Raw genomic sequence first — 22,234 nt, 5'->3', positions numbered from 1 at the left:
TGGTACCAGTGTAACATGTAACATAACTAGGTGTGCATGAATATTCTAAAGTGTTGAATACAGTCGATCCCGGATATATCGAACTCGAAGGGGACCGCAAAATAGTTCGATATATCGATAATTCGAAAGACAAAATATGCGCATTTAAGGCTTTAATTAAAGCACTACAGGCCTTGACACCTTTTTCGGAAATTGTAAAAAGCGTGAACATGACGATTTGCTCATATATGCTAAAGAACAAGGCAACAACTTCTTTTGCAAGTTACCGCATTTTATCTTCGCATGAAAATAGTCCATAAATCTGTCTTGCTTCTTGCTTGCCGTGAAGTTCACCAAGTCATCGTCAATATCATTGAAGCTTTCCAATTAGCAAATTCAGCACCTTCGGCCACAACAGTAGTGATCGACGCTAAACGCCGATGCAAGCTCTGTAGCGCGGTAAAGGGTTTAGCAGTGGCAGCGGTGGCATTGGCATCTTCAAACTGCACGGGTCCATTTCCGCAGGATCGGCAATGTCAGCTATGATCTCGGCATCGATGCAGTCAGAAGCAGCTACGTCGTTATCTGCACCGATGAAGTCGCTTGCAGTGCTCCCCCGTCCGATATGGCGCCCGGAAGACGCACCGTACACCAACGTTACTAGACCATGCCGTACGCCGTAGTCTGCGGTCATGACGCGCCCAAAGTCGTCACCTGGCCCCAAGGCCCATAAGGAAACGGTGCACGACGGTGCTTTACCTGACGTCGTTCCAAGCACCGGTCATCATTTTTATCGCTACGAGCAGGACAATGTTTAGTTCGATTCCCGAATGACGATTTATCAAAAACGGAGCGAGAAGTACACATTCCGCAAGAGACAACGCTGCACGAAGAAACATTTCTCCACCGTCGACATGTTGGCGATACCGATGGCACTTGTGGCTTTGCAGAAGGAACCGCTACTTTGGCGAGAAATGCGAAAAAAAGCATAGCCTCTGAGATCTGCATTTTAAAACCGAAAGCGCTAAAAATACGTCACGAGGTTGCAGATCTCGAAGGCCATGCTTTGCGGGCCCGCATGCCATCGTGCGCGAAGAGACAAGGAAGGGAATGCAAACGTTACAACAAGGCTGCCAAGTCACTTCAAATTTCCATTTTGGTGCCCTTGGCAATCAGCCTCTTTGAAAAACACTAGCCCATGCGCTAAAACCTGCGGACCGCGCGTCAAATATACCGGTGAACTGACATGCGCTGCACAACGAACTAGAGCAACGCAATTTCGTCACCTGCGCGCGACGAGGGATTGGAATTCATAAGAATGCGGCCGAAAAATGATCAATAGTTGTTAGGAAAAATGCACTTTCTGGGCTTCGGCGCGGGGCAGCGTTCGATATAGCGGATGTTTCGCTGTGCGGGAGTTCGATATACGTGCACACCAACTCCATACTTTTGCATGGGAAATTCAAGGGGATTTCTCAACTGTTCGGTATAGCCAATAATTCGATATATCCGAGTTCGATATATCCGGGATCGACAGTATATAGGATGAGTGTTTCACATAGGCTTGGCTGACAGTTGCTGAAATTAGCACAGTAGAATCTCGGTGATACGAATCTCAAAGGGGAGCGAAAATATTTGTATCACCAGAAATTTCGAATCAACAAAAAACTAGCAAAATCCGTTTTCAAACTACGATATATGCACAAAACATTTATTTCGGCCAAAAGAACTCGCGTGTGTGTTTCTGGGACACACGTGAATGGACCAATAAGGGATGGCGCTGCTGACTGCCGCAAATGCGCGCGTCAGCAGCGTCGTTTTGAGTTGCCTAGGGCCAACTCAAAACGAAGTGCCAAAGTCCACTCCACCACAGTCGTAAGCGAACAACAGGAACACCAAAACGCTTCATGTATTTTTACTACTTTATTGCCTTTAACCTACCATTGCATCAGCTGCGTACAGTATAGCTCAACTTGAAGGTTATCGCTCGAGTGTTGACCGGTCTAGCATCCCAATGGCACAGCAGCGTGTTTCGGAACAGTGAAAATCAAGCTTTCGCATTCTTCTCTTTTTCGTGTTGTTCCATGCTACAACAATCGCCCTTACAACAAACTCTTTCCCCTTCCTCTCGATTGTAAGATTTCCATTTGTTAGGATCAAGCGTTGGCTCTTATCTCTGCGGCCGACCGCGAAATTGATAGGAAAGATCTGGTGAAGGTGGTGCTTGGCACTGCCTCACTTAAACAACTTGCTAAGCTGCACAAAATATAAACATCGCATCGTCATAAAGAACAAAGAAATGAAAGTGCGCCTTCCTTATACGGGAGTGATTGTAGCTTAAGGAACAGCAAAAAAGAGTGAGGGAAGCTTGCTCGATACCTCCCTCTGCTCGAAAGAAGATTCCGAGCCGTGGTGCCGTTGTAGTCCTTTGTCGATGCTTGTGCGATACCTTCAAATCACGCTTGACTGTACCTTAGGAATAGCGACCGCAGTTTGGTGCGCAGCCGTTGCGGCAAACGGTAGTTCCGTTTTCAATTCATATGCGCGGGCTGCACGCGTGCCTTCAAAACTACATCATTGCTATCTATGATTGCATATACTACATTTTCGTCCGCAGTGGTTGTGGCAAGCAGCATCGCTTTGAATCGGTGAACATTGGATGCACGTTGACTCTTGGAGTTTCATCTTTGACATGCATGATGGTGTTGATAGCGACTGTGGCTTCGTTCACAGCAGTTGTGGCCAATAATAAGCACAGTTTTGACTGTGTGTGCGCTGGCTGGGCGTGTACTTCTGAAACTTCCTGAACACGCTGCTGTCGGCCGTCACTTGACGGTTTCAGCACCGAAGTTCGTATCACCCACCGCAACACAGAAAAGTGTTTGGAAAATCTGAATTTTGGCCCACTGGACCCAATGGAATTCGGCCGGGGAATTTTGAGAATTCGTATCAGACAGAAGTTTGATCAGCTGGGTTTGTATCACTGAGATTCTACTGTATTTCTTTAAGGAATGCGATATACTTTCTTTTACATTGAATGGTATGTTATTCCATAATTTTATGCCGATGAATTAAACTAATGTTTTCCCATACACATTTCTTGTCGGTGGCATATTGAATTCAACAAACAAAAGTTTTGTTACATGTTACACGGGCCGGTATACATAATATTGACATATTACTTTCAAAGATGAGGTGGCATTTAGAAATGGCTGTGGAGCCATAGTAGAGGCCTTTTTTAAGCTTCTACCTGAGCAACACTTTTGTAGGATTTAGAGATCAGGTCTTCATACAAAAATCGGGGTGTGCCTAGGGCGGAGGGTTGCTCCCATACAAAGCAGCATTTCTTGAGCAAGGTTGTAAGTGCTCGTGTTGGGCCCTTGCTTGTCCCAATCGTGTTAGTGCTTCAAAATTTTTTTAAGTATGCACACAGGGTTGACGGGGAAGAGGGTGAAGGTATAAAAAGAAACGCACCAGCCTCCTGCTCTCTTGAGGAAGACTTGGCGTCACGCGACTGTAGGATAGGGCGGCTAAAGCGTTGCGCGAACTGCCGCTCCGTGCCCAGGAATCCCGGCATGAGGAAGTCGAACAGGGACCACAGGTCAAGCACTTGGTTCTGGATGGGTGTGCCGGTCAGAATGAGCCGGTGGTTGGCCTGCAGCTGCTTCAGGGCACGTGCCAACTGTGCAGACAAAAGTACTTGCAATTCGGAGAGGCTCGGGTCCATAGTGATGCTATACACGAAATGCCAGCCAAAGCAGACACCCCTGTGGGGAGCCACATGTAATCACCTATGCTGAGCAACCTGCCATGCAGCCTAATAGTCTCACCTTGGTTCGTCCATTCTTGATGATGTGCCCCTCGTCAAGAATGCAGTAGTTCCACCTGATGGTAGCAAAAAAATCAATGTCGTTGCGCACAATGTCGTATGAGGCCACCACCAGGTTGTGCTTGTGTGCTTTCTCCTGCAGCCTAAAAAAAAAGAGGAGAAACATTACCACTGATTTGTATGGAGACCCAAGTTTATGGGGCACATAACAGATCCCTATGCAGAAGTACGGACTAGTGAGCAACTAGCGAAGCTCGTGTTGTGCCTAGCATAGAGTTTCCCAAAATGACCTAGAGGGAACTCTGGCACTGCGATCGTTCAGCCACCATGGGAATGATGGGTAGTACACGGATTTGCCTAGTCTTCGTGCTTGTGGGCTTCGAACGCACTTGTGGCTTTGTTTATTGCTATGTTTTGGTTTTCTTTCGGATAAAAAAATGGATCGTTGTGAACTTCGTGACCAGATTTGAATCGGTGAGCCTAAAGAAGTTGAAGTGGTGAAGTGAAACTGCTGATTTTTGCTGAACTTCGTTTTGCGACAAAGCGGATGCAGGCAACGCGGAGCCAAACGGAGCCGAAAGAACGAAGTTTAGACAAATCCGTGTACTACCCATGATTCCCATGCTGGCTGAAGCGCGATGCATTGCAGCTCCCATAGACACTAGCGCCAGAGTTCCCTCTAGTAAGTATTGTAGGAAACTCTATGGTGCCTAGTACCTGGCACGCTCCATTGGGGGTCCCGTGTAGTGCAGTGGTTGCAGGTACTGGCTTGAGACAAACTTCTCCACCTCGTACACCCAGTGACCTGTTAACGTAGGCGGGCACACGACCAATGAGGGAAGAGGCTTGGCATCTGCACGCTGCGTTTCCTGCAGTGACACGCAGGCATGACAGGGGTACAGTGGCAGGCGTGGCATTTTGCAAAACAGACCATCACTTCTTTGAATAAATTGCACAATTTTAGAGGGCTATTGTACTTGCTATCCCTCTTACGATGACTTGTAAACTATAATTGATGTTGTGGATGGGGCACAGAGGGGAAAACAACAAAGAACTTAGCTGCCGATAGTGCCTTGCACGAAGGTCAACTAGGAAGCAACACAAGAAGCACACCCACTGCAAGGTGAGAAGTTTGTTTACTTTGTTACACGACAGCTGTTGCGCAGGCCAAATAGATTGTTTTTTTAATGACACTAGATTACATTACACAAACTTGAAATCTCGCTAAAGGGTGTTCCATCTAGCCATTTGAGTGGCCATGTGCCTTCCGGGCTCTTCCTGAAAAGCTATGAGAAATAAAGAAAAACACACCAAGATTTTTTAAGTCTTTGCTATCCTGATGTATAGTAGAACCTCACTGATATGTTCCCACTTAGTACAGTTTGGCGGCTCCTATTTTTGCCATCGCAAAAGCTAAGAATAACCCAATGGAGCTATCCAAAGTAAGGTAGAAGTTAAGGGAACATAGAATCTTGAAGTGATGAAAAATTCTTGGAACACAAGGTGTTGCTGGAGCCAACATTTTGACAAGCAAACTTGTCTTTTTCAAGGCTTGAAGTTGCAGCTTCAAGTTGCCACTTTGAAGAAGACAAGTCTGCTGGTTGAAATGTTGGCTCCAGCAACACCTCGTGTATCAAAAACATTTCATCACTCCAATACAACTGTGCGTTAATATATTCGGGTTAATACGGTCCCAGAAAATATGATTACCATATTTTCTGGTGTATAAGTCGCACCTTTGTATAAGAAGCACCCCCTACTTTTTACGATTTTCGTGGAAAAAAATGGTATATAAGACGCACCTCTGTATGAGACGCATCTGTTTTTAACTCTGTCAACACGATAAAACACAATTCACACACAGTCGATTCATTGCGAAATGCATAGTCATGCACAGCACTGAATATTTGCAAGCAGCTGTATAAATCTCGTAAATGACACTGTCGTAAGGCACAGAAAACCAATATTTATTCACTGGATTCGAAGCCACATCCTCTGGTGCAATGTGAGAAGTTCTTCCACCTCGGTTGGCAGCATCACTCGGTTGCCGTTATTGGCCTCTGAGTAACTCCTTTATGCGGCTTTGTAAGCACATTGTTGGAATTGCCTCTAAGGCATTATAAGGCTTGGCAGGAACACGTAAACCACGATCGTGCTGCATGACTAATACCCACACCCACGCATACAAAACGTAAATGGCAACCGGAAGCTGGAAGCTACGACAACTGCTGGACTGCAGCAATGTCTCGTGCGGAAACTGATGATGATGATAACCAAGTGGTAATTTCGTTTTTATTGCGATAGCAATTATGTACACTCTCGACGGGTTTTTGCCGTATAAAGTCCAAATAGATAACATCCCCTCGCGCAACGTATGTTCTACCCGTGGGGTAAAAGTGCATGAGCTGGGGTGATGAACGTGGCTGAAGCAGAAATCAAACGAGCCGGCCCATCTCTAATGTTCGGAAGGCGCATGCGATAACATCCGCCCCGGTGTAAGGCCTGCTGTAGATCCAATGCTGCTCAAGCAGAGAGGATACGCCCCGCCCATCTTGAACGAGTATGAAGGGACGCGGGGAAGGGGGGCGTCCCAGACCTGGGCGCCGCCATAATACTCTCTGGGCTACATTAACTCTTTCGTTACCACGCCTATTCAAATCGATCACCGGTGATCGACGAAAAAAGCTGCCGATTTCGACGCGTTAAAAAATTTTCCCGTGCATGCTGCAGCATCTCGCGTTTAGTTCTGGGACTACTCTTCTACAATCCGTTTAAATTTTCCCGCTCTGACGACGTTGCGATTTTTGACGGAGTTTTTCGCGAACGAATGCGCATGTGTTACTGGAAAAGGGGGCGTGGCTGCCACACTCGGGAAAGAAATGTGCTGTTCATGTTTGTGCTCCATTATTATCAACATCTTGCTATCAAACGATCCCTAAGAAGTCAATTATCAAATTGTGTCGTCAGTTTTGCGAGGTAATAAATTTTGGCTGTGATAATTACATGAAAACGACAGCTCCTACTCACTAGCGAGCTTTGCTTCCGAGTTTGCGCAATATTAATTCAAATACAGCTCGTTTCTGAAGGTCCGTCGCGTCTCTAACTTGTTGATCTGGCCTTTTAAGCCAGTTTGCAGCAGTTTTGGTTTCGTTTCTCTTTATCTACGCGAGAGGGGCGCATCGGGCGTTAGCGTCGGCGCGCGCGGCAATCTCTCGGCCGCTCCCATGGCGTCGTCAACCAGCGGGGTTGCGTCGCGGGAAAAACGTTCCGCTCGAAAGCGTACTCAACCCGCTCACGAATTTAGTGAAGCTGAGTCGAGCTATGAGTCCGAAGACGACACCAGCTCATCTTCAAGCGCTGACAGCGACGATGCTTCGAGCCAGCCCGGGCCATCCTCAGCTGTGTACCGCTAAGTTTCGTTTTCGGCCTTGAGCGGTCTCGTCCGTCGGAAGCGCTTATCTGCCGATCTCGGTGCACAACCTTTGAGATGTCCTGGTTATCTGCAGGATACGCACAGCGCTTGGACAGGATGTGCTGCCGCCGGCAGCCAGAAAGCTTCAATTTTCACCAAGAAGGCCGCCCGGCGCGCATCTCGGCCCGGCACACCGGAGCAGCGCAAAACGTTTCACGACGGCGCGCGATTTTTTTTTCCTGTTTTCAGAGAAACTCTTCAGAGAAACTCAGAGAAACTCCAATTTTGACCAGCTATCCTACCGGTTGGAGCTCGCTCAACAGCGTCTCGAGGTGGATGCGGATGATGATCCACGAGTGGAGCCTCCGCCAAAAAAAGTGCAGCACCACCCCAAAAAGATGCCGAAAAGGAAAAACTGGCGCAAGTGCTATGAGGAACGCAAAGTTGAAAAAAAAAAACGAACGTTCTTTGTGAAACCTGTGGCGTCCACCTGTGCTTCACGAAAACTAGAAACTGCTTCACCGCATGGCACGAGCGGTGAAGCAGTTTTCGGTCTGCAGTATTTTTGATCTGTGTGAAAAATGGCTTTATGCAGATTGTTTATTTTTCTTTTAGAATATTCCTAGATCATTCCCCTTCAAAATGTATATTTTGATTTTTGTTTGTTCGTAATATATTTTTGTAGATATTGTGTTTTGTTTGTACGGTTTTTCCCAAGTTCCTGCAAAAGTGGTAGATTTCAGATTTTTTATAAATTTTGTAACAATTTTTTGTTTTGAAACTTGTGTTATCTATAAAGAGCAATTCATTATGCACAATTTGGTGCGCTGCAATGTTACCTAGAGCATTATTTATAGTAGCAATAAATCGCTTCCTCAGACCTATAAAAAATGGCCATTTTCATGCGGTAACGAAAGAGTTAAACAGGCGTGACCCCCCAAAAATACACTGCCGAGGCTGTGACGTCAGCCTTTGTACTATATGCAGGAAAATAATTGTGCGAAACTTGAAAGGGACACCACAAACAAGATACACGAACAGAACGAACGCAAACTACCAACTATTTCACTGACCACAGAGCGTGATTTAAATAGACCATCCGAACAGAACTGCGCAGATGCGCACAAACACACCAAGTGCTAACACACCTTATCCACCAAAAAAGACTTCTGCACAATAAAGCCATGTTCAGGCATCACTTACACAGCTATTACCTTTCGTTATGATGATAAAAGCTTCTAAGACTTCCCGAGCACACATGTTCTTGCTATGCCCCAGTATCTTAACCTGATAAAATCGTGCCTCACATCTTCACTTCAGGCTGCACAGTGAGCCGGCAAATTAGCCATTTCATTATTTTTGATACACAGCTGGTGCGCAGTCACTTAGGTAACGGCCCGTCTGTCCGACATGATTTCTTGCAGGAAAGCGGAATCTCATAAACCATTCCCACATCGCATTGCACAACTGGCTTGGCATGCTTCTTGCCCCAATGGCTAGTGTGCTCCTCGCTGCACGAAATTCGTGAGCACAACTGCGAGAGCTTCTTAGGTGCAGAAAACACCATGCTGACTCCGTGGCGGTTTGTAACCTTCTTCAGGTGGTGTGTGTCCCCCGGTGCAAATAGGGTAACACTAGCGGTTTTTTCCTCTCACACCCAAAGGATGGGTCTTTCTGCCGCAACTTTCGCAAGTGCCCTTTAAAGGGACACTAAAGAGCAAAACAATTTTTCTCATTATTAGTAAAGTACTCTTTCACGATGCCAAAGACACCACGCTTGCTGGGAGAAGACGCTTAGTAAGCGAGAAAACGTGAAAAAACAAAATGTGGGTGGCGACGCCACCTAAAAGTTTCCGCACCATTTGCCGTGATGTCACATGTTTTGACGGCGCCTACTGGGGACTGCGTAGTTCCTAATTGGTAAAACGAAGTACATTGTCCTCTGAGGGGGCCATAGACTTAACATACCAAGTTTGGGGTAATTTTGTTGAGCCAATGGCGCCAAAATACGATAAATGCACTTTGAAATCTGTGACGTCAAGCGGGGAGATTTCGGCGTGAAATTCAAAAATGAAACTTTGAACTTGATTTTCTCCTCTATTACCATATTTACTCGATTCTACCGTGCCCTCGATTGTAACACGCACCCGTTTTCCGCGACCAAAAAAAAAAAAGTAATACATCGATTGTAACGCGCACCCATTTTTCCTGAGAGAAGAGAACAAAAAACGTCCGCAGGAGTCAAACTTCGCACATTCAAAAGAACAAGTATTTGGGTTTTAAAGAAGTGAAGTTTCAAAAAAGTAAAACACAAGTCAAAAAGCGGGCCTTGCCGCTAAAAACTGTCACCACTACGGCGGCGATACGAGTCGCGTAATGGATCAGTACTCGTTGCTGTCGGACAACTCCTTGTCGCTGTCAACACTCTTCGATTTCGGGAAACTGGCCCTGCTTTGGTCCACTGAAACCTTTTCGTGAGGCTTTGTTGTAAAAAATCTTCTGCTGTTCGCGCCAGTCTCGCACGCACGTTTCGGGAACTCCGAACTATATCCGAACGACCGCGATGCGGCCAGATTTCCGTCCGTCTCTCTGCACATGTAATAACTATTCTTTTAAATGCGGCATTGTGGTACACTCGTCGAGTATTTGGAGTCGGCATTTCCATGCCGTCAATGCGAACGCAGAACGGGATGACAATCTCCTCAGCACACGTACGAACTGAACAAATGGCAGAAACGGCCAAGGCGCGTAGGAGGCGGCCATTTTGAAATGTCGATGGCAATACGATAACCGAGTTTCTTTTTTTTTTTCGGTACTCGATTCTAACGTGCATGCGATTTTTGGACTCGTTTTTCCGGAAAAAAGGTGCGCGTTAGATTCGAGTAAATACGGTAATAAACCTGTGATGGCAAAATTAACGACATAGAGTTCTCAGAGCACAATTTATGGATCTAAAACCAATTCACTGTTTCTCTTTAGTGTCCCTTTAAGCCGCACCTCGCGACATTAACATCATATAAAGTGACCTGAAGGTGACCCCAAACTTCCGCGGTGTCACCACTACGGCCAAGCTCCGAGATGCCCAGCTAAATCATGACGTCATAGTCACCATTGTGCTTTTGCCACGCTTGTGCCAGCAGGCTACCAGATGACGGCCGCTCACGAATTCGTGCCCAGGACGAATGTATGGTAGCTTAAGAAAGTCTTCGCCACCAGGTGATAATGGTGATGATGATGGCAATAACATTGTGCTGCACATGCCACATGCGAAAGAACGCGAATAGACGACGCAAGCAGCGCGGAAGTGCGTCACAGTTGTGTGCCGTTTCACACGCTAGATGGCATTAGTTGCACCGGTGGCTTGTTTTTCGAGCTCTCCTAAACTGAAACTGAGACTGGTCAGTAATAAACAGACTGCAAATAATTATCTGTCGCGTGCCGCAGCAAGCAATGTGCCGTGTTACGACTGAGACGCCTCCAGCAGCATACTGCAGCAAAAAAAACCCCACACGAAAATTTTTGTGTCAGTACCCCTTTAAGTGATTACAAACCCATACACACAAAAAGAAGCTGCCACACGCAGCGCGTGCATGCTACAGAAGACCAGGAAATGAGGGGTGCAGAGGGGTCGAACCCAGCAGTCTCCAGTAGGGGAATGGCAAGTGCTGGCGTCGGCGGAGAAACTTGAGCCCTTGTCCTTTATATTTCCAAATGAGCAATGTAGGACGAACCAACGCTCATGCGGCACATGTTTTGTTTGCTGTCACGGCTATAGCATTTCTTTACGTTAACACTGGCTGTCCCCAACTTTGATTTTGCAACCTTCGAGCTTGGGATCTCGACACACGTGACCACGACATTGTTTCCTGTCAGGACTGAAACTAGCTGGCTGACTTCTGGTTGCCCGCGAGCTGCCAGAAGTTGGAAAATCGAAGAGCTCCACTACGTTTTCAGAGAAATAAAATTTTTTTGACCTTGCACCTCAATATCGACTTGTGAGCCTCAATTTTTGCTGGATTTGGATCGTACATTTTTCCGGACAGTACGTTTATTTCTGTACTACAACGATACCCACGCCACTGAACTTTCCGTATCCTAGTTCCAGAAAAATAATGCTGTGAGTAGCAAATGTGTCATGTTCTTGTGCACTGAATAAGCATTACAGTTGCTAGTACTAATTTCTTCGTTCCATTCAAAAGTGCTAACCATCCACATAAGTATGCACGAAACAGCCTTAGTAGGCACAGCATTGATGTTGGACCATCTCTGCAATATTAACACATGAAAAGTAGTACCTTGTACAGCTGCTCTCTTTTGTGGTGGTCTGAGGCCAGAATGCAGATGGACTGGAGCGTCTTGCCCAGACCCATGTCATCGCATAAGATGCCGTGCAGGCTGTACTTATTCAGGAATGCCAACCAGTTCACACCCTCCTGCAAAGGGCAAAGAGAAGTCAGCTGTATGAATGAGAAAAGCAGTGGCATCCACAGAAAGTGCTTTTGCAGGGAACACCTTTTGTACAGGTGATGGCAAAATTGCACCTACACAACCAACCTCATCCCGTACATTTCCATGGCACCAGTAGGGATGGGTGAAAAGTAAATTTGATGTTCGAAGTGAATTCGAAGCGAATAGTGATATGGTCGAACAATTTCAAATCAAATAGTATATTTATTTATTCTATTGGTACAATACGTTGCACTTTAAAACTTATTATACATACGTGGAGCATATAAGCCCATATAACACGCTGTTAAACTGACAAAATAATTGAGGTGAATGTAATATGTAATGTTAACCTTGAAGTGTGGTTTTACGGCAGTGTGGATTTTCTCTGGATGAGTAGTTTCACGGCATAGCACCCTGACGCTGCAGTGAAAACAGCTTTAGCATGCTCGAAGTTGCTTCAAAAAAGAACACCATATGAATGTTATACAATCAACTGCTGATATTTCGGACGCCCGATTTTCCGGACATGCTCAAAAATTCGGATGCTTTTGCAGCACCGTCACCAGCCCCATAGACGTCAATGCATTAGAACGTCCAAAATTTCGGACGCTGAAGCTATTCCGCGCCCAATTTTTTGGACTTTCTGCCCAAACTGCAGGTCCGAAAGGCATTATTTGAAGCCCTCACCTCTGCCGCGTCTATCATCTCGTAGGCTCGAACCAGCGCTTTCGCGAGTCGATCTGCTCGAGACAGCAGCAGAGTCCGAAAGTCAGCTTTGCCGCAACGCCGAAGCATTATGGGGTGAAGCAGACCAGAAATTTAAAGGGGCCGCTATTGCGGCGTCGTGCGACGATGTTGCGCACAAGCAGCGGAAATGCACGGAGGCGTGATGGCGGCAGCTGGCAAACACGCCAGTACGGCTTAATCACTGACAACCCTTACGATAAGCATCTTCAGTTAACTGCTCGGTAGTGCACGTGGCCTTGCGCAGTTGCATGCGTACTGCACGCATTTAATAGGCGAGAACCCAAATGCGCGGCGCCGCCATTCCTGGTGCCTCTTTGTGCGAGACCGCTAAGTGCGCCGCACAGACGCGTTGCCTTCACGGACGAAACCAGCTCGCCATTGCCACGTCCGTGTGCGGTCAGGAACTAAGTGCGCATCGCGAACCCTTTCATGATAAATGTGTGCATACGATACAGCAACAGTAAAGTGATGGCGTCAGTTTAGTTGGCGATGTGCTGCACACAACTAGAAACGATCGGCTTGACACGGCAGCAAATGCTGCGTGTAGGCGGCGATTCGGCGATGTGTGTGCACCGTTTACATGCGCACACGCATCGGGAAAAGCAGGACGAGTCGTCCGCTCTTCCGCCACAGTCTTTGTGTTCCGTGTCATCGTTTACAAACGCTTCATGCGAGATAGCCATAATCTATTCCGCGCTTTGCTGTTACAGTCAAACCTCGTTACAACGAACACCACAATAACGAACATTTCAAATTAACGAGCTTTTAAGAAATCCTGTGCCGACTGCTTATAGTTTCAATGTAAAAATATTTCACTACTACGAACTTCAGAATAACGAACATTTCAGAATAACGATCGTTATTTAATTCCCGTGTAATCTTAACACCTCAGTACTACGAACTTATATCCCGAAATGCGAGGATTCTTAGATTTCAGTGTATCGGTCATGGCAGTCGGAGCTGTAAGGTGGCAGACGACGCAGCGCGAAGAGCGGACGCCCTCCCGCAAAAACCTGAGATGGCGCGGGAGGAGAAAGACGCGGGCGGAGAACTTTTTTTTTTCCCCCTCCGTTGCGGAGGCGACAGCGCATCAGGTTTTATAAAGGCCCAACCGCATGCATTGCACGCGACTTTCGAGCGAAGGCGACTGCGAAAAACCGGCTCCGTCACGCTGTCGCGACGGGAGCACCCACGTGTTCGCGACAAAGTGTCACGGTTGCTCAATTGAAAACTATTGCGTGCACGCAGGCAAATTACGAAAAAGAATTACAGAGTAGATGAATGACAACATGCCAAATTTATTATTATCTTGTTTGAGATAAGGATGCCATAAAAGCGTTTCGTCACTTTCTTTTTTCGCAATCTTATGTTTAACCGCGACAGTAGTATCTGCTGGGATCCCATAGGGCGCCTGGAAGCGTACGCTGCCTACGCTACGTCGCACTTTGCAAACTGCGTTATGTTGGGGTTAGTCCACGAGGCGCATCTCGACAACGTTTCCTCTTGCTGTCATAGAACGTTTAAGAAAAGCCGCAGCGCCTCACATCGTTGCTTCGCAGGGAGAAGGGCTACCTCACACGACGACGATGTTGACATTGCAGCAAGCTACCACCAATGCAGCAAGCTACCACCGAAACATCAAAACGAACCGTCGATCAAAATTAACGACAAAATACGGCCGCTGCCTCGCTCTCCGCGTGAGATGGGGCTGTAAAGAATGTAGTCTATAACTTGCATTCCTTGAAGTACGCGCCGATTGGAAGCATCACCAGCAAATCGCAACCGAAGCGAGGGTCAGAGATGCAGCCATTTTGCCGACATCGTCATGCTCACTACTTCCGGGCGACAAGAGATGTTTTCTGGCTTTCCAGAAACCTGCAACGCGACAAGCGACGGCGATGGATGTCCCTCTGCGACAGCAAATCCTGTCGGCCGTTGCTCAAAACTTGCTTGCATGCAGTTGGGCCTGAAAGGATTGCAGCGATGACATGGGCGACGATGTCACGGTAGCACCCGAAGATCGCGACGAGTCCGTGTCGGCCACAGATGCGTTGGACTACTTGAGGAAACTCCGCATATTCATAGAAAAAAGCGGAACAGCGACCGAAGCAGCGCATAAAAATGCGGACGGTCTAGAATCGTTCGTGATGCAGAGATTGTGCTGCACCCGTCAACAAACGATCACGGACTATTTCAAATAAACGTGCCTTGTCTGACGTTCACGTGTGCATTGTTGTGAGAAACGAGTTCAAGGACGTACCGTTGCAAAGGTAGGACGTTTGCGTTACTGATATTCTATTGTTATTCTATTGTTATGGTAAATTTTTGGGCTTTCACTATAACGACCTTTCAGAATAACGAACATTTTTCCGCGGTCCCCTGAAGTTCGTTATACCGAGATTTCACTGTATTAGCGGCGCTCATCACGAGATGCAAAAGTGGCGGTTGGCACGTACGTAGTTAAGCGGAGTTCGCGGCAGGTACCAAATGTATTTGCGAGAGCCTGGGCGCGCACCAAAATGCCTGATAACTGTATTGGGAGGCATTAAAGCTATTTTGGACGTGGCTGTGGCGATTTGGCCGCTTGAGCAGAATAAAAAAAGCGTCAATTTGTTTTTTCGGACTGCCCGATTTTTCGGACGATTTCGTGGTCCCTAGGGAGTCCGAAAAATCGGACGTTGACTGTATATGAATGTTAGCTATTGTGTGACAGAAGCGTAGAACTACACCGGGGGTCACAACATGTCAACTGCGCAATGAGTGGCTTCTTTAAAAGCCAACCAATTACAAAGCACACAGGCATAATAATTATCACAGGGGTGAGACAGCTGAAACTGAATTGGGAGCAGTTTTTGGAGCAGCAATATTTCTATTTTGGAGGAGTTAGCGGCATTTAATATGTTGTCTTATGAGCTTGAAAAAACAAATTTGTAGCAACTTGGAGGGACAAGTATATATTTTAATTGGCTTAGAATACACATAATACTTAAACAGCCTTTGTAGGAAGCTTTCCAACAGATTATCACCAGGTATGAACACACTACCTTTTTACATACCACGCGACCCATCTAGCCTGTGTAACAAACATATGAAATAATTGAAAAAAAGGTTCTAGAAACTAGGTTCACCTCAAACATTTGCAAAAAGAGAAAAAGCATCACACTTATCAAAAAAAAAAAAAGAATTGTGATTGCGAAAGGAAAAATAGACAGCCACCCGTTTGTAGCACGAAGCCACAAGGAAAGGCCTTTCCTGGTGGCTTCGTGCTACAAACGGGTGGCTGTCTGTTTTCCCTTTCTTAACCCTTCCGCCACCTTGCAGGATTCCGCAGAACTGATTTTCAACTGTGATTGCACGAGAATTGTAGTTGCATAGCAGCAGGCCTTTGCTTAAGATTAGTGACATGATTTAGCAGGTTACTGCTTCAGCTTTTTGTACGTCTGCTTCGTCTGCTTGTTTAGCTTTTCAAGCTTCCCAAGAGCTTCCTGTAGGTCAGTGTTACTCTTTGTAAGGAGAACACCACTATAAGCGCTTTCGGCTATCTGCTCAGCCACGCTGTTGGCATAACGTCAAGTGTACAGCACGCTTTTCACAGACGACAACTAAAGAGCGCTGCACCACCATTCACTGCCACCTCGTGCGGGACCACCTTCACGAGTGCAGCGCGGGTGCCAAGAAACCTCGCTGCACTGACTGTCTCGTCAAACGCGCGCATATGGTACTGCAAGAGTAGTGCCGTTGTAAGCGTACTGTACGCTTTTACTGGGGGACAACATAAAATGCGCTTCGCACGAGTCTGTTGCCGCCTTCTCGTGCAAAACTGCCAGAGCAAGGGTTCTCAAACTTTCTGGCCTTGGGAAACCGCAACGGCTATTCCAGCGCATTGGGAACCCCTAAATTTTTCTTGAGCTTGAAGACAAAAGCAGGGCAGGGCGGGGCGGGGGGGGGGGGGGGGGGAGGGGATTACGCTCCTCGACGCGCGCAACCACAGTATTAACTGCCCCCGTTCGCCTGTTCTCTTTTCTTTAATATCGAAGGTCATCACCGTTGATGTAGAACTCCTGATAATACACAGACTTGCGATTGCCCCTCGCACCGTTCCGCGAGTCGCGTAAAGTGCCCGCCGACCATACATTGCATGCTTCAGGCACGCGCACCGAAAGCAATATGTTCACGCAAACGAAGCGCCGGACACATAAGGGCCTGTTTTATTTCTTGCAAAACAAAAAAGAGAGGCATGCCAGTCGCACAGTGAAACGACCGTTGACGGATACACCGGTCGTAAAGCTAAGCCTAAATGCTCGTGTAGCTCACAGCCGGTACAAAGCGACGCATCTTACGCGTATCAAAGCGCTCGTTCCCGTTTTGACGACAAAATCGACATAAAGCAGTGACAAATCACCCTGTATGAAAACTATGCCACGTGAACGCCAACATGCCATGAGACATGAATAAAGCGCCGAGGTGCCTGTGAATGTCGTTTGAACTGGTTTGCAGCGTTGCATGCATTCTGTCTCCATGGGTCAACAAATCGTGCAAGTTTCAGGGTGCCCACTAGATGAGTTTTTAGTGCTGCTAACATGTGGGTCTCTCGCTACCCGCACACACCAGATGTGTGGATGCGGTGTGCGATGATTTCGTTAAATGCAAATTTGCTTGTCGAAATAAATAAACTAGTTGCTAATGGCTGTGAAACGGGAGCAGGTGGCACTCGTTCTGGCAGCTTGCGGAACTCTAAGATATCCTCCGCGGAACTCAGTTTGAGAACCCGTGCACTAGAGCATCGTAGAGATGCGTCACGTGCAGGAAGCTAGTTGACGCCACGATGACACCACAAGGTGCTCGGCGACGGCAAACGTGCGTAGGTGTATCACAGCACACGCAGCAGCGTGGACACGGAAACTGCAGCGACCGGAGGAACACGCTACGCACAACAAATAACCTGAGAGTCAGCCCCGCTACGAATGCCACTCGGTAGTTTTCCCCAAGTGCCAGTAGCGCCAGAACACACAGCCTAGTGAGTAGAAGCAGCACGCTCAGGGCACGGCAGCACATTTTTGAGGGGTCACGCATATTGACAACAGTCCAGAGGAGATCATGGTGGCACCATGGGAGCCTTCATTAGAAAGGTGCATAGAAAAAACACGCTTAGGCGCGTCCAAGTGTTCTGCGAATGTCTTATTTTCTTGGTATTCCTGGCACTGCTTGGAAAATCATGGTGTCCACTTGACCCTTTTCCCTCACTGAAGCTCACGTGGGCATCAAAATTCCTGCTTTTGAGGCTGTTTTAGAGCAGTGCGGCACAATTTTTGCGATTTTTATGCTTTTGGAGCAGCTTGGCGCAGGAAAACGAAATTGTATCAAAAATGCGCGATATGCGCAGCTGTCTCACTCTGTTCTCATCATCAACAGCAGCATCAACAAGAAGTGCAGCTGCGCAGGTGCGCATGTTACCTGACGGAGCCGTAATGGGTACCTCACCAACTCGGAAAATGAAGAATTATGTAGTGAGCACTTTGAAACTGTATGTGCAGCAATCATTCTGTAAGAATCAGCCCTCTCAAACTATCCTATAGGATAGTTTGAAAGGGCTGATTTACAGGCATTCATCTACAGTTAAAAGAACTAGTGCACAATACACATACAGTGTGGAAGCCCACTTCCGTGCACCTTGTGCCTGCCGGGCCTCTAGAAGAATGAAGCTCTGCATCCACACAGGATCTGTGTGACCTTGCACTGCCAGACAATGTTTTATACAAAGTTAACGATAGTCCTTCAGTGGGCTTAGATATCTATCAACATAGTGGGAAATAATCGGCGCTGACCAATCGTTGAAATAAAAAGACGTTTCAGCCCCACTATGGGATCCTTGTTCACAACGAAGAAAATGCTTAAAGTGGTGTCGGTTATACAAGTTTCATGATGTGATGTAAGCAGCGAATGTACATTGAGGGTAGGTTGCCTGAGCAACCTACCTTTCGATGTCCGAGTATGAAGGTATTCTTTTACTTGCCAATAAATTTCCTGCTCTCCCAGTTGATGTCACGGCTCATGGACACTTCGTGTTCAGCCAGTGCACTTGTTGCCATGTGCTTCTTTCTGACATCATAGTAGTGCTGTTTTAATCTCTTACAGCAGAGCTGTTTTCCTTGAGATTTGCCATGTGTCGTAGTTAGAGAATTATCACCCCCATGAACTAGCCAAGCACTTGGTTCCGATGGTTAAGGGGAGATGCTACTCGAAAACGACTTTTTTTTATTTCTTGACTTAGAACTTTGAAATTTTAGGTAATAGTAGAGTTTGTGATGCTGATTTCAAAACTGTAATTAGTTTTGTGATAACTGTAAAAGTTCCAGAGTTACTACAACTTTGACAACAAAATATTGGGTTTTTTGTGCACACTTTTTAGCTTATTAAAAATTTTCACACAGAATCCCAAGATAGCTCATTTGCTGCACATGAGCAGTACAGTACTGAAAAGTACCTCAAATGTCTGCTTAACTTGCTACCTTTTTAAAAAAAAATCGAGGGTACCAAATGTATATTTTACATCTCCCCTATCAGCATATCAAATTATGAAACCAAAAATATTTAATGTATAGTGCAACATCATATAGATATCTGTATTTTAGAGTGGCTGAAGAAGCTCTGTGCAAAATTTCGTTATGATAGAACTATTTTAAGTGCATGAAAGTTTGTGCACAACATGTCAGAATTGCCTCAGAATGGAAATTGAGAAAAATGCATTTAAAAGTTATAAACGTGTGTATTCATCAATATACAGTGCGATTAGCATGAAACTTGATGAGAGCATAGAACAATCCACACTCTAAACAGCGAGCGCACTTAAAAACATCCGGCTCCATATGTTAATCCTTCCCAGCCCTTAAGTTAGCCATAAAGGTGCACTCTCTTCACCATGTGGCAGTGATGAGCCCATGCCTCGGCTGTTTTGCATGCAGACAGACAGTATTTTGATTCGCCTCTGGTCATGTGAGTGGCCCAGGGTGACAAATTCTTCAGATGGCAGTATATCAGGCTCTTGAAGGATGTGCTCAAAGTTTGAATATCCCGTATTGAAGAACTAGGTAGACGTTGTTGCAGCTTTCACAGCTGTACAGGATGGGAGCGTTGTCTTTGGACACAGAAGCCAGACCTTGCTGTTGAGCAAGTCCACAACACCTTGCATCGTTCCTTGTAGACAGTGAACCAAGAGCTTTTCAACTGTGAGGTGCTTGTATAATAGATGTGCAGGCAACACCTGTTCCTTGGTCAAGATTAGAGTGTAATCTGGTACGCACTACCAAAGAGCTCTGGCTCGCCTGTGCTTACACCAGGAAGTCACTCCTTCTGAACAGAATTGGCGACTTCCTGCCATGTTGCTAGAATTAAAGTAGGATGCTCGCATGGCAAGATACATTTCCTGGACATTTAATGTGGGTGGTTATTGCAATTTCATAAATATTTTGCAGCTCTTGTGTTGCATCATCTTTCAACTTATCTCCACAAGGAGGTGGTAATGGCAGTTTACGGAGTGCCGTGCCATGGTGCTTGGCCACATGGTTCATACTTTCCCCTTTACCACATCAACTTACCATACACTGTGGCCTCAGCACCTGCTGTGGCTGAGGCCAGAGTGACATTGCCTGATTAAAATAGATTTTTCACCAATTTCTAATCTGAATTCAGCCTTGATACTCGGCGAAATAAAAGTTTAATGACCAAACATAATTTTACAAGTGAAATGTCAAAAGTGACAATTTTCACAAAAAAGGCCATTTTTCGAGTAGCATCTCCCCTTAAGGGGAGACTCTGGTCTTCTAAAAAAAACTTTTGTTTATTGTCATATTCAAATGAAATTTTCAGGCAATGTATATTTTAACCTGCTATAAACAGATATGCAATCCATTTTTTCTTAGCCCAAGTAGTTTTTGAGATATTAAATAAATAATGAATGATCAAACTGCCCAATTGTTCTGCAATTTAATCATTGAATATCCTAGAAAACTTGATATGGCCATATTCTAGAACAATCAAGGATCACAACTAAACCATCACTGTAATTTTAGCTATATTTTTATAAAAGTTATTGCCACCTGTAATGTAATGGTTGGGAACATGAAAATTTTTATCAGTTTTATCAGCATATAAAAAATTTTCTCTTGACCAAGTCGATAATTTAGTAGTATTATTGTGTATAGGAACTCATAAGCTTTCAATTGCAACAGAATCATTCAAATCTGATCACAAGATCAAAAGATACTGTGGGCAACAGTATAGCACATAGGCGAAAAACTGATTTTGAGAAAACTCAGAAAGAAGTTTGAAGACTTGGTATAGGTTTCTTCTTGCTACTAAAAAGCAACAGATGGAAGTCCTTTTCGCTCTAGAAGCCACCAGGCACATAATCACTATCATTTTCTTTCACACGCCTCCTCTTCATGGCATTCCTGAAGTTTTCTGCTCTGGTATGCTTCTTGTCACATGCCGCTAGCCGCCGCTGGTCCTTTTCTAGACACCTTTCAACATCTGTGCTGCCTTGACCTCAATGCAGCTCCTTCAAAATGGCCTCAGAGGCACGTTTCTTTCCGGCATTGAACGGGCGACTGCTTCCGCAACAGCAGTTTCGACTGTTGAAGAGCGAGGCGTGTTTTGGTTTTTGGCACAAGCGACCAGATATACTGAATGGAGGCTCTCATTTGAATTCTGAGTTTTGCCTCGTTGACCAGCGCTCCAACAGCTTCCGATCAGAGAGGAGAGTGTACACTGGGAGGAGGGCTTCAGCAACGTATTCAGGGAGGTTGTACCGGTGCTTGGGAGGAGCCTGCTGCCTTGCCACTGCCTGTGTTGTTGCACACCATGATTCTTCACCTTTTGGGCACCGTGAATGTTGTGGCTTTGTATCTGTGGAAGTCACATGATAGTACGTGGCAAGGACAGCATCTCCATCTCATCAATGTTTCCCTGGTGTGCCTTGAGTGCCCAGCCATAATAATTCGTAAGCTTTGTAACAAGCTCAGCAGTGAGCTTGCCTTTGCCACCGAGGCTTGGCCCGACCTTCCCCTTTGCTCTTCTGCAAGAGGTTTCTCAGTGCAGCACCCATTCGTTTATGAATGTGATTAACACAATCCTCCTTTTCGATGGGCACAAAGCCATACACTTTCTCCTCCTGAAGGCTGTTGAAAGCGCGGCTATCTCCGTCGCACAACATCGTTGTGTAACGCAGTCCATGTTTTTCAAGGGACCGGCCAAACAGAATTTTGGCAGCCTCCACCTCCATTTGGCCAGGCTTGCTCGAAGAGTTTTTTTGGCACTTATGACGAGCTCGCCACTCACTGTATCGTGGGTCACCGTCCTTGGGGCCGATTTCGCAACCCAAACAGAAGTTCGATAGAACTTTGAAGTCCAGCACGTATCCCGAAAAGAGTTCGATCACAGTTCCCACACAAATGTGTGACAGGTGTCCACGAGTGAGCCAAGTCCCGTCAAATGAAACTGCGATATTGCCGGGGTTCCCGAAGTTCAGTTCGGAATAGATGGCCTTCACAGCTGTCGCGCACTCACTCATGACGCCCGCGGATGCGTTCACGGCGGCAGGGTTCATCTTTGTTTTTACGTAGTTTTGGTAGGTTTTGTTGTGCATACCGCGACGAGAAACGTTCAGCGCCGAGAAAATGTCGTTTAGCACAGTCTGCCCATTTCCCGTGCTCATAACTGCCCGAGCAGCAAGCACATTCACCTCGAATGGGTTGCAGGTCGCATTCCACCCTGCTCTCGGCGAGCTCCATCCGGTGCTGACATCACAGACGGCACAGTTC

At 46.3% G+C, this 22,234-nt stretch overlaps 1 protein-coding gene across 1 annotated transcript in view; it reads right to left on the bottom strand.

Moving 5' to 3' along the window:
* The window catches only part of LOC119399311 (TATA-binding protein-associated factor 172-like), a 374,345-nt gene that overhangs the window by 63,740 nt on the left and 288,371 nt on the right, over nt 1–22,234 (bottom strand). The window contains 4 exon segments of the mRNA XM_049417333.1: nt 3,454–3,661; nt 3,810–3,951; nt 4,526–4,677; nt 11,516–11,653. Of these exon segments, the coding sequence (XP_049273290.1) occupies nt 3,454–3,661; nt 3,810–3,951; nt 4,526–4,677; nt 11,516–11,653 (640 nt within the window).

The sequence above is a fragment of the Rhipicephalus sanguineus genome, chromosome 7 (assembly GCF_013339695.2).
Source record: "Rhipicephalus sanguineus isolate Rsan-2018 chromosome 7, BIME_Rsan_1.4, whole genome shotgun sequence".
Classification (NCBI taxonomy): domain Eukaryota; kingdom Metazoa; phylum Arthropoda; class Arachnida; order Ixodida; family Ixodidae; genus Rhipicephalus; species Rhipicephalus sanguineus.
This window is presented reverse-complemented; position numbering and strand designations above follow the sequence as displayed.